The sequence below is a fragment of the Mus caroli genome, chromosome 8, assembly GCF_900094665.2.
Source record: "Mus caroli chromosome 8, CAROLI_EIJ_v1.1, whole genome shotgun sequence".
Classification (NCBI taxonomy): Eukaryota; Metazoa; Chordata; class Mammalia; order Rodentia; family Muridae; genus Mus; species Mus caroli.
This window is the reverse complement of record NC_034577.1, coordinates 102,365,898-102,378,671: the sequence shown is the minus strand read 5'-3', so window position 1 is coordinate 102,378,671 and position 12,774 is coordinate 102,365,898. Positions and strand designations below refer to the sequence as shown.

The 12,774-nt window shown below is 43.5% G+C and overlaps 1 protein-coding gene across 1 annotated transcript in view; it reads left to right on the top strand.

Moving 5' to 3' along the window:
• Rfwd3 (ring finger and WD repeat domain 3) overlaps positions 1–11,180 on the top strand; it is a 30,371-nt gene extending 19,191 nt beyond the window's left edge. Inside the window, exons 10-14 of the mRNA XM_021171128.1 lie at positions 898–1,048; positions 2,558–2,734; positions 4,479–4,693; positions 7,093–7,304; positions 8,942–11,180. Coding sequence (XP_021026787.1) covers positions 898–1,048; positions 2,558–2,734; positions 4,479–4,693; positions 7,093–7,304; positions 8,942–9,085 — 899 coding nt within the window. The 3' untranslated portion in view covers positions 9,086–11,180. The remainder of the gene's footprint in view (positions 1–897; positions 1,049–2,557; positions 2,735–4,478; positions 4,694–7,092; positions 7,305–8,941) is intronic.
• Positions 11,181–12,774: the final 1,594 nt, after the last annotated feature.

The window sequence follows — 12,774 nt, the reverse complement described above, 5'->3', positions numbered from 1 at the left end:
CCGCCCCAAAACTAGGGCTGGAGAGATGGTTAAAAGCCTGCCTCTGCCTCCCGAGTGCTGGGATTAAAGGCATGCGCCACTACACCTGGCAACTATAAATGAATCTTAAGTAAAACTTGACATCTGAATTTCTCCACCCCCTTATCTCTCAGTTCTTTATTGCTGTTGTCCTTGAATCTTGAATTACCTCTTTTTGTTGATAGTATGCTTGATATTTGTCCAAATGACTCTTTGAGACTAGGTCTTACTATATAGACCTCGCTGGCCTCAAACTTTTAGTAATGCTTGAACTGTAGTTATATCCTACCATGCCCACCTGTCTCAATAGCTTTACTAAATTACAAGTGTCATAAAATTAAATCGTATAAATTTGTAATGTCTTGTCTATCTTTTCTCCTTTTACTCACTCACAGGCAGCCCCTGATCTGCCTTTTGTCAGTGCACCTTCTAGAACCTTATATAAATGGTGACATACAGCTTATGCCTTCATTTTGTTTTTACGATCCATATTTTTATGTAAACTGATAAGTTTATGCTGGGTGTATAAAGTTAGCCCTAAGGTGCTTGTTATCATGGTGGCACATGCCTTTGATCTCAGCACTCGAGACAGAGGCAGGCAGACCTCTGAGTTCGAGGACAGCCTGATCTACAGAGTGAGTTCCAGGACAGCCAGAGCTACACAGAGAAATCCTGTCTCTAAAAACCAAAAAAAAAAAAAAAAAAAGTATAACAGGGAAATACTCATTTTCATTGATTGTATGACGAGCTGTTTCCTAGGGACTTGGATTCCAAGAAAGGTAAGCAAATTTCTTTTGAAAGGTGCTAATTACTTTTGAAGACAATTCTATTTGCTGTGATTTACTTTTATGTCCTTGTTTTAACTTTCTTCTTTGGTAGGCTTTGGTGTTAAGATGTTGAGTACTGCCAACATGAAGAGCAGTCAGTATATTCCTATGCACAACAAGCAGATTCGTGGACTATCTTTCAGCAGTCAGTCCAAAGGCTTGCTCCTGTCTGCCTCCCTTGACTGCACTATTAAACTGACCAGGTAAGGGGGTCAAGGGAAAGATGGTGCCTGGGCCACCGTGCATCAAATTAGTCTTAGTGTTAGGATGCACTTAGTTCTCTTATTGAACTGAGGCATTGTCTTCTTTTATAAGTACGTAAGCAGCCAGACACATACCTTTAAACCCAGCCTCAATAGGCAGGTAGAGCTGTTACAAATGTTAGGCTGACCTATAGTGAGTTCTAGAACAATCAGAGCTATGTAACTAGACCATCTCAAAGTAAGTAAATGAATAAAATCAAGGTCTTTAAGCCCTGTGTAGTGACTAGCACTCAGGATCCTGACGGACATGAGGGTTGCCATGTGTTTGAGGTTAGCCTGAGCTACTTGTTGAATTACAGGACAACCTGAACTACAGAATTAGACCCTGTCTAAAAACAAAGACAGAAAAGTAGACATAAATTGGGGGGTTGTGGTAGCAGGTACCTGTAATTCCAGCCCCTGAAAGGTAGAGACATGAAGATTGGGACTAAGGTCAACCCAAGATGCATGAAACTGGACAAAAAAAGGAAAAAAAAAATTTAAAAAGGCGACTTAGCAGGTCACTAAGTAAATGTGAAGTAACCTGAATTGTATTTGTTGGTTTTTATAGTACTTCTGAAATGATCAGCATTCTATCATAGCTCTGTCCATGTCATTTTCATTTTTTACTCTGAGGCTCATAGTAATTTATTTACCTAGACTGGCCTTGACCTTGTAATTGTCCTTCCTTTTGAATAGCTGGTATTGTAGGCCTGCAACAAAGGCTGGGCTATCCTAATTTTTTAAAATTCCATTTAGAATTGTGTGTGTGTGTGTGTGTGTGTGTGTGTGCATGTGCGTGCATGTTCATGCGTGCTTGAGTGAGTGTGTGCGTGCGTACATACCACCTGCAGGCAGTACTTGTAGAGGCAAGAAGGGGGCATCAGGTCCTCCGGAACTGAACTGGAGTTCCAGATAGTTGATAGTCCCCATGTGAGTGCTAGGAATTGAATCCCATCCTCTCCGAGAACAACAGGCGCTGTTGACCTCTAACCCATCTCTTCATTTTAAAGTACATATTAAACTATTTGAATGAGAGCAGTGTTGTATAGATGTTAGGATGGCAGAGTGGGGAGATCAAAGCTAGTCGGGTCTACTTATTGAGTTCTAGGCCAGCCAGGGCTAAGCAGTGAGACCCTGTCTCAAAACAACAGTAGGGGTAAGGAGAAGCTAGAGATGCTGCTCAGTGATGAAATGCTTGCCCACCATTAGCCCTAGGTTCACTGCCTAGCATCTTAGAAGGTCTGGGGTGGGGTGGGGGATGCATTGTTAATGGATACATCTGGGTGATTGGATTAGAGTTTTGGTTTTCCTTACAGTTTTTACTATCTTGCATTGCTCTCTGTGACAATTAACTACATTTAACTACAGAGAAAGTAAATACAGCTTTGTGAGATGTTTTATTATTAAATATTATCACCGTTATGTACATGATTTTCTTAATGTATAGTGGTAATGATCTCTTCACAGCCTAGAAACAAATACTGTGGTGCAGACTTACAACACTGGGCGTCCTGTCTGGAGCTGCTGCTGGTGTCTTGACGAAAACAATTATGTCTATGCTGGACTAGCCAGTGGTTCAATTCTGATCTATGACTTACGGAACACAAACACCTATATTCAGGAATTAGTTCCTCAGAAAGCCAGGTAGGTAGAACTCTATCTTTATGTAGGTCACAGCGTTCTTAATAGATTTCTACTGTATTAGTTCTTTCCTTAAAGCTTATCCACAGTTGACCAGCAACTGTGGATACAGTACCAAGTCTGGTACTTTCTCACTTCAGAGTCAGTAGAATTTTGAGGCTGGGTATGGTGGTGCAGACCTTTATTCCCAGCAGTGGGGAGGCACACTGATCTCTGTGAGTTCTGGGACAGTCAGGGCTGTACAGAGAAACCTTGTCTCACTAAAAAAATAAGATTAAAAAAAGACAAGAAAAAGAAAAAAAGAAGAGAATGGTTTTGCTTGGATAACTGTGCATAATCAAATTCATAGGACGTGGTCTGTAGGATGGTGTTTGTGAAAAGTGTCAGCATATAGTGGTGATCATAAACTGGTAGAGACTAAGGAAATGTAAAAACTAATCAAAGCTAGGCATTGTGGTGTACACTTGTAATCCCACACAAAGCTCAGGAGGCAGAGACAAGCTAATATTGGAGGCTAGCAAGTCCAGGATAGCCAGGTCAGGGCTACACAGAGAAAGCGCCCCGTCTTGAAGGGGAGAAAAAGAGGTTGGTTTGGTTTGGTTTTTTTTGTTTGTTTGTTTTTTGGCCTGCCAATGATGGAAGCACACACTTTTAATCCCAGGGAGGCAGAGGCAGGCAGATCTCTGAATTTGAGGTCAATCTGGTATACAGAGCCAGTTCCAGGACAGCCAAAACTACATAGAGAAATTATATTTCAAAAAACAACAGAACCAGAAAAATCATTCTGGCTACACAGAGAAACCCTGTCTCAAGGAAGGAAGGGAGGGAAAGAGAGAGAGAGAAAGAGAAAGAGAAAAGAACAAAAAAAGAAAAATCATTCTTTTTTTTGTTGTTAAAGCATGGTTTGCTTTTAGGCTATGTTTTTGTTAAAGGGTTTTGTTTTTTAATTTTAAATACGTTGGTATTTTTGCCTATATGTATGTCTGTGAGGGTATTGGATCCTCTGGAACTAGATGGACTTACAGTTGTAGGTGTGCCATGTGGATATTGGGAATTGAGTCCTTGGTCCTTGGGAAGAACAGCCACTGCTCTTAACCACTGAGCCACCTCTCCAGCCTGTTACAGGATTTTTCTTTGGGACCATCTGATGTATTCTATTGGACAAGTTATTTCAGTGAAATGAGCCAGTTCAAGCCAGATTAGAATATATATAAAGACATATTTGTTGGGAAACCACTTTTGGGTGAGTTCACTGTTAACAAAGGAACGAAGCCAGTGAAGTCACCATGGGGAAAGACAGGGAAGTGGGAAGAAAGAAAGCACACACACAAAGAAGGGAGAAGTGACTTGGGAAGAGACCACAGCGTCTATGTTATGTGGGAAAAAGCCTCTGGGAGAGGGGAAGGCAAGCCCCTGGGATGCAAGTTCAGAGTGGAGGGTGGGGACAGATGCTGGGAGAACCTGGGGGCCAGGTCTACTTTGATGTGTTAAATGTGCAACTCAGCCACGTGTCCTGGGTTTGAATCCCAGCTCTGTTGAAAGTAGGTGCAGAATATTATATGTATTTCCTTTTTATTTCTCTTACAGACCTGGCTCATTGCTTTTTAGAGGGTGCAGGAGGATACTTATCCTTCTGTTTGACTTCTGTTGAGTTGGGAATGTGGCCCAGGTCCTCTGGTCATGAGGTCTGGAGCAGCCCAAGTGTTGTATTTGGAATGTATGTCATGATTTCCTTTTTTGCCTTCAGATGTCCTCTGGTATCCCTGTCATATTTACCCAAAGCTGCAGTGGCTGCATTTCCTTATGGTGGGGTGCTGGCTGGAACATTGGAGAATGCCTCCTTCTGGGAACTAAAAACAGACTTTTCTCATAAGCCTCATGTGCTGTCCTTGGAGCCAGGGGGCTTTGTAGACTTTCAGACAGAGAGTAGCACCCGACACTGTCTTGTGACTTACAGACCTGGTGAGTTCTGAAAGTTCTTATGGGCCTGCTATTTTGGTGGTTGGGGGTGGGGAGTGGGGAAGAGGTACAGGTAAGAAGAAACCAGGTGGCTTTGGTCAGCCTCTATAAGGCTGACAGGCTGTGCTGCAATTCCTGGTACTACAGTGAAGATGGTGGCTCCCATTTCTTTCACAGAGAGTGCCTCCCTACCCTGTATATTTGGAAGCTTTCCTGCCGTGTGTTTCTGGAAGTGAATTAACCCCTCCAGAATCTGGTGTTTCTAACAACAGTGATAGGATGAGGTGGTCTACCCTTGAGTCCTCTCATCACCTCAGTCCACTTCACCTGAGAAAAGTCCCCAGCTGGAAACAGCCTGATACCAGATCAGTGTTTTAGTTGCTCCATATTTGAGTCCAACAAAGTTAAGATGGACAGCATGGTTTTGTGGAACTATCTAGGCAGCTCAACTCTACTGTCTCCAGATCCGTGGATAGAACTCAAGCAGCTATTGATTTACAGGTTTGTTTTGTTCCCACTTAAAGAAAAGAATCGGGGCTGGAGAGATGGCTCAGCGGATAAGAGGACTGACTGCTCTTCCAGTCCCGAGTTCAATTCCCAGCAACCACATGGTGGCTCACAACCAGCCGTAATGAGTTCTGACACCTTTTTCTGGTGTGTCTGAAGACAGCTACAGTGTACTTATATAAANAAAANAAATAAANTNTTTAAAAAAAAAAAAAGCTGGGTGTGGTGGCGCACACCTTTAATCCCAGCACTCGGGAGGCAGAGGCAGGCAGATTTCTTTTTTTTTTTTTTTTTTTTTTTTTTTTTTTTTTTTTTTGGTTTTTCGAGACAGGGTTTCTCTGTGTAGCCCTGGCTATCCTGGCACTCACTTTGTAAACCAGGCTGGCCTCGAACTCAGAAATCCACCTGCCTCTGCCTCCCGAGTGCTGGGATTAAAGGCGTGCGCCACCACGCCCGGCTGGCAGGCAGATTTCTGAGTTCGAGGCCAGCCTGGTCTAATTATTGAGTTCCAGGACAGCCAGGGCTACACAGAGAAACCCTGTCTCGAAAAAACAAAAAAAGAAAAGAAACTATCCCTGGTGGTCAGTTTGGTGAGGGTTTGCCCCTTTAACTTGGTCTTGAGGTCTTCGAAATGGCATGAACTGTAGCCCTGCCTGGGTATTTAGTGATGGTTGCTTTGGTAGACTGTTCACAAGAAATGTCTTTGTCTTATCAAGCACCTTGTCCCTTAAGTTCTGACCTGTAGATAGGTGCCTCTCTTCCAGGACATTTGTTTATTCTGGCAGACCCCCTTGTGACTCTTACCTGGTCTGAGTCCAGTTTTTTTCGTACCTAGACAGTTATTGTCTGAGAGAGCCCCAACCAGATTAGAAGATAGGTTCAGGTGAGTAACAGGCAGCATAACAACTCACAAATAACAAAAGCAAGTTTAAAGCTCCAGGGAAAAGAATCCATCTCTTCAACTTCTGACTTCTTTTGTCTGCCCCTCACTTCACCTAAGAAAAGGGATTAGAAACAGCCTGATAGCCTGATAGCGTGTCACCATGCCTGGCTAGTGGAGCAGCATCTGTGTCCACTGATTTAAGTCAGCACTAAAAATGGGTTTTGGGGGGGGGGGGTTGGGTTTTTTTTTTTTTTTTTTTTTTTCGAGACAGGGTTTCTCTGTGTAGCCCTAGCTGTCCTGGAACTCACTCTGTAGACCAGGCTGGCCTCGAACTCAGAAATTCACCTGCCTCTGCCTCCCGAGTGCTGGGATTAAAGGTGTGTGCCACCACACCTGGCCTAAAAATGGGTTCTAAGGAATCGACTCTGGTAATCAAATGTATGACAGTCAGGTAGATTTGTCAAGTTTGTTGGTCAGATCATCAGAGTGCCCATTTGTAGACAGACTTACCATTGTGTGTTTGTTTTGTCTGGGAAACTGTTTGAATTGCTGCTTCTGGCCTTTTGGCTCTCACCAAATCATGCTGTGACTTACATAGAAAGCTTGGGGTCCCGTTTTGTTTTCCTGTCCTTGTCTGTCTCTCAGATGTACCTCAGATATAACTCTACTTTTCTGATAACTAGCTAATGGAGTCCTCAATGGAAGAAGGGAAAATACCATTAGGACACTTGAACAATAAATTCCCCAGGTCTCAGAGGGTGCAGTGATTTTATAAAACCAGTGCATTCTTGGAGTTGTTACTCAAGTAGGAAAAACCTACTGCAGGTAATTCCTTCATCCTAGCCCAGGCTTTAGGGTCTCGTGTGTGCTGCATTGCTGTATTTGCTTTAAAGAGCTTGGGGTTTAATGTATTTAGCTTTTCTAGCCAAGTAGGTTGAAAATATCTGAGGTTCAGATACTTAATTTCTTTTGCTTCACCTCCATGAGGTAACACTGATTCTCTGCCTCATAGATAAAAGCCATAACACTGTACGAACTGTGCTATTGGAGATGTCTTACAAACTGGATGATGCTGGAGAGCCGGTCTGTTCCTGTCTTCCTGTACAAACATTCCTTGGGGGACCCACTTGCAAACTGTTGACCAAAAGTGCCATCTTCCAAAGCCCAGAGAATGATGGCAATGTCCTAGTATGTACTGGGGATGAAGCATCACAGTCTACGCTGGTGAGCCTGTTTTTGTTTATATTTTAAAATAGTTTGGAGTTTGAGGACCTAGCCCAGTTGTAAGGTACTTGCCTCTATGAGGCATAATGGCATATATGAGGGAGTCAGTTACAGGCTCCACCACACTGGACTAAAGTACACTATACACACACACACACATGTGTACGCACAATCACTATCTCTGGTATATAGTTATTACACCATAGATGTTAAACATATGAAATAATAATGCAAGTAAAGGGAAGAAAACAGGATCACTACAATATATCAGAGTTTACTTATGGAGGCTGGGAATATGACTCAAAGTATTTGCCAAGTTAGCGTGAAGGCCTGAGTTCAGATCCCTTGTATGCATGTATAAAATCCAATCATGGCAGCGCATTACCTGTAGTCCCGGCACTTGGGAGGTGAGGCAGAGTCAGACAGATCTCTAAATTCAAAGCCAGCCTGGTTTACAGAGTTTCAGTTCATCCAGGGCTCCATTCTGGATCCTGTCTCAAAAACAAAACAAAACAAAAAACAAGAGAGTCTGGTGATGGCTTATTTTTGCTGTTTCTTCTTTTTAACTATTTGTTTACTTTACATCCCAATTGCAGCTTCCCGTCTCCTCCCAGTCCCTCCCTCTTGCCCCCTCCCTCATCCATGCCCTTTTTGCTCTTTGAAAATATTTTTGAAACAGAATCTCATTGTATACTCGCTATCTAGATCTTGCTAGCCTCAAACTCATAATTGAGACCTGCCTGTCTCTGCCTTCTGAATGGTGGAGTTAAAGGCATGCCTGACCTGCCTCAGTTTTCTAAAACTTTAGTTTATGATGTCTGGGATGGTGAGTCTGTGCTGCACCGTACAGGTAGAGGTCAAGGGACAAGTGCGTAGACTTTGTTCTCCTTCCACCTTTACCTGAGGTTTGAATGTCTAGCTCAGTAGACTCACACAGCAAATGTCTTCTCACTGTGCCACCACCTCACTGGCTCTGTTCTCAATACTTTACAGTGTGCCACCACCACCACCACCACCACCCCCACCCCCGCCGATGACAGGGTTTCTCTGTGTAGCCCTGGCTGTCCTGGAACTCACTCTGTAGACCAGGCTGACCTCGAACTCAGAAATCCACCTACCTCTGCCTCTCGGAGTACTGGGATTAAAGGCGTGTGTGCGCGCCCCCCCCCCCACAATACTTCTTGTAATAAAACTTTTAGAAAATAAAACATTGTTGGGGTGTGTGCTCCGTGGCTGGAGAGCTGGCTCGGCAGTTAGGAGGGTGCACTCCTCCTCCAGAGTATCCAAGTTTGGTTCCCGCCACCTAAATCGGGTGGCTCAGGGCCAGCTGTTATCCCAGCTCCAGAAGATCCCATTCTTCCATGGGTACCCACACAGACGCACGTAATTAAAATAAATATATGTTCCATGAGGACAGAGATAGTGGCCTTGTCTCACTGACTTTTCTGTCTCTAGAAGGGACAGTATGTAGAAGACTTGTGGCACTTAAATGAAAGAAATGAGTTCTTGGCTTGCTTTTCAAGCCAGCATAGGGGTGCTGTTTTTGTAGAGTGTTATGGTTAGAGACTGTTATTCCCCACCTGGCCTGACTCTGTTGACCTCTATTTCTGCTTGTTTTTGGTTTTTGTTTTCTTAAGTTGTGGAATGCTGGCAGTGGCTTGTTGCTGCAGAACCTGAAGGCTGATGAACCTGTCCTGGACATCTGCCCATTTGAAACGAATCAGAACAGCTATCTGGCCACCTTAACAGAGAAGACTGTCCATATGTACAAGTGGGAGTGAGCATGGTCTTGAGACGTGCAGACACGCCGCTGCTAGTTAACGTTGCATTGATTTAGCACCTAGTACCCCTGAGCAAAGATATCTGTTTACATGCTGGGACTGGAGCGTCTGGATCATGGTTCACTGGATTAGTGTGGTCACGTATCACTGAGACACCAGGATTGTGTGTGCTGTTGGCACCAAATGAGTACCCTTGGGAATCTTGCCTGGGAATTTTTTTACTTAAATTCTATAGGATCTTACAGTCCTCTCAACTGCTATTTAGGATATGAGTATGCACCAAGCATTTGGGGGTTGTGATAACCAACCAACCTAAATTGTCTTGTCAGTTAGGCTAATTGGCTTAAAAGTGGTACATGAAAGGTCTGTCTTGCTTCTTGGGTGCAAAAGATACGTGAGAGAGTCTTCCACTAAGCATAAAGGGCACCATTAATATCTTGTGTAGAATTTGACCTATTTCCAAGTCTGAATGCTCATAACCTTTCAGTGACTTGATTTCTCCCATACCCCTGCACTGCTGTCTGCCCNCAGTGTCTGGTACTTCTGTGAGGTATGCTTTGTGGCAACANGTTACATCCCAGGTATCCATGCCTACTAGAATGTTGATAAGTCCAATGATGGAAGTGGCTGACTAGCTGGCCATATGTAAAGGCATAGCTTTAAGCTTTGTGCAGTAAGTTCATTGCATTGTGAGAGGTGAGGAAATGGAAGAGGTGTTTGGGCAATTGCTAAAGACTTGAATTTTTCTAGTTAGCTTGAGATACTCAGGGGCCTAGCTTTTACTTCACCTCATCCCCCAAAGTCAATGCTGAAGGATAGATAATTCCCAAATAAAGACTTCCCCTCCTGTTCTACTTTTTTCTGAAAATGAAGTGGTTATTCTCAGGAAGTTAATAGTGGCTAGAGATCTGTNGGTGACAGAAAGGAAGACACTCAGAAACTTCCATTCTGGTGGTCCCAAATTGTTCAGCATTTAGAGATATGCTCAGGTTATATTTGTCTACTTTGCCTTAGGCTACTCCACTAAGCCACTGCCCCTAAGATACCTTGTCTCAAGGCATAGGCAACCTGTCTGATTCTCTCAGATGTTCTTTGATGAAGCACTATCTTTTTAAATAAAAGTTCTTTCATGCCTATCAAACTCAGCTATTTTGGGGACCTTTACTGCCAGCNAGGGATTATTAAGGGAAAATTGTTAATTTTCCCAGGATTCCAAGTTGTGGCTTTATCTGCTTAATGAAACCTATTTGAAGATGTGTAATTTGTTTTGTTTTTAAAACTTAAAATAACCTTTAAAAATGTCAGCTTCCAGCCAGTTGAGGTAATACATGCCTTTGGTCCCAGCACGCTGAAGGCAGAAACTGGTGGATCCCTATGAGTTCAAGGCCACCCTCACTACANAGTAGGTTTTGGACAGCCAAAAGCTATAACACGGAGAAACCCTGCCTTAAAGGGGGTCGGGGGGAGGCAAAAGAAAAATGTTAGCTTCCACAGCGTAGAGGAAAGTCGCCTTCTCTCCCTTTCTTCCCCCAGGTGCTTTTGATAGAATGATGCTTAAGAGTAGCTGCCTGGGCCTGGAGCTTCAATTTCAGAATAGGATTCAAATTAAATAGAATTCAACTAACTAAAGCAGATGGCCACAAAGAAAGCTGTTCGTGTCAGGTTAGTCTGGGGCAGGGTTAGGATATGACTTGCCTTGAAGAACATTTAAGGCTGACTGGGGATTTGCTACCACAGAAGCTAAGCTAAATACCAAGCCTTGCCGTGGGGTTTTGCATTTCCACAATAAATTTGGATTGGGGTAGGGGAGGGGAGTGCCAGGACCTCAACCTGGTTAAGGTTTTTGCTCTACCACTGAGCTGTATTAGAAACCCAAATCTGTGTTTTGGAAGCAGATTCACAGTATGGACCNATTGACCAAAGACAACCTTATTGCAAGAAACTTCATCTCTAAACCTGGGCTCTAGTCTTAGCACCAGCAAGATCTGTTTTGTTTTTAAATCTTGTCATAGGGCATTGGGATTTCTGAATATCTGCTGTCCTGTGTGTGTTTCAATGTTTTAATGTTAACAAAATAAAGAATTTGTAATGTGTCTTCCCAGTGTCTTCTGTCTATTTACTAGATGCAGGAATATCCCTGCCTCTTGGGAAAGGTAGGGGCAGAATCCTACCCTAGGAGTTTCTCCATCTCATCTAGTACTGGATATGAGTTACAAAGGATGGTCCCTAGACCTAAGTAAATACTTAATTAGCCTAGCCATCTTTAGAGTCTCGAGTACTTTAACTCCCTACGTAGGAAAGGCTGGCCTTGCTTCTTGCTTACCTATACCTCCTAAGTGCAGAGATTACAGGAGTGTTCCACTGTGCCCAGGTTAAATATTTTATCTAAACTGCTGAGGCTCCAGCTGCCAGTCCTTTTTGGATAGATTCCTCAGACTTCGCTGCTTGGTGGCTTCCTGTTATTGCTTTAAATTAAGGCACCTGTAAAATGGGAAGAGATGGAAAGAGTTTCTTAAAATTATTTGCTAATGCTTTGACGGGGATATTAGCAATGAGCAAGTATAGCCCCTTGCTCATCACAGTAGCTTCAGATTGTTCTGTTTCAAGTTAATATGTTGGTACATACCTGCTCTGCACTTAGACTGAAAAAGGTGGATGTCTTCCAGTTGAACAGCCACTAGGAGCATACTGGTATTGTTACAGAGCCAAGTGTTTCTTTTTGTTTGTTTGTTTGTTTGTTTGTTTTTCAAGACGGTTTCTCTGTGTAGCCCTGGCTGTCCGGGAACTCACTGTGTAGACCAGGCTGGCCTTGAACTCAGAAATCCACCTGCTTCTGTCTCCTGAGTGCGAGCCAAGTGTTTCAAGGGGAGAGGGAGTTACGGGTTAGAAATAAATCCCAAATTGCTAAGAATCCTAACAGCATTTTTTTTTTTAAATTATTGTATATGTATTCCTGGCTGGTCTGGAACTCAACATGTAGCTTTGTAGACCAGATCCCCGTGCCTCTGTTTCCCAAGTGCTGGGATTAAAGGAGTACACAGTACATTCTGAGAGGCATGAGTTAACCACAGCCAGACTGACTCTGCAAGTTGGCCGTTAGGAAGATTAGGCCTATGTTTCTGTTCCCCAGAACTAGAAAAGTCCAAAACAGCCAATTTCTGGGGGGGGGGGGGGGCCTCTTAACAGGCAGCCAATCAGGAGCTGTAGAAGCTCCATCACCACCTACTTTGAGCCAAGTATAGTTAATCAGAAAAAATCTCCAAAATCCCCCAGAGCCTTAACCAATCACAAAGGTACCTACTTATACCCCTCCCAATAGAACCAACCAAACAAGGAAAAGTTAAAGGTCAACCACTCCTACCCTAACAGGCTTTAAATTGACCCTGCAAAATCCACACCTCTGTCTTCCATCCCCATACATGGTGGACCCCTGTATGCAGGTTCTCTGAGGAATAAATGCTCTTTGCTGTTGCATACAATGTGAGTCTGGGGTTTCATTCTTTGCAAATCACTGGCCCTTACAATTATTAGGAAGTAAAGAATTTTAAGCTGGGCAGTGGTGGCGCATGCCTTTGATCCTAACACTTTGGAGGCAGAGACAGGCAGATTTCCGAGTTTGAGGCCAGCCTGGTCTCAGAGTGAGTTCCAGGATGGCCAGGGCTATACAGAGAAACCCTGTCTCTGTCTCC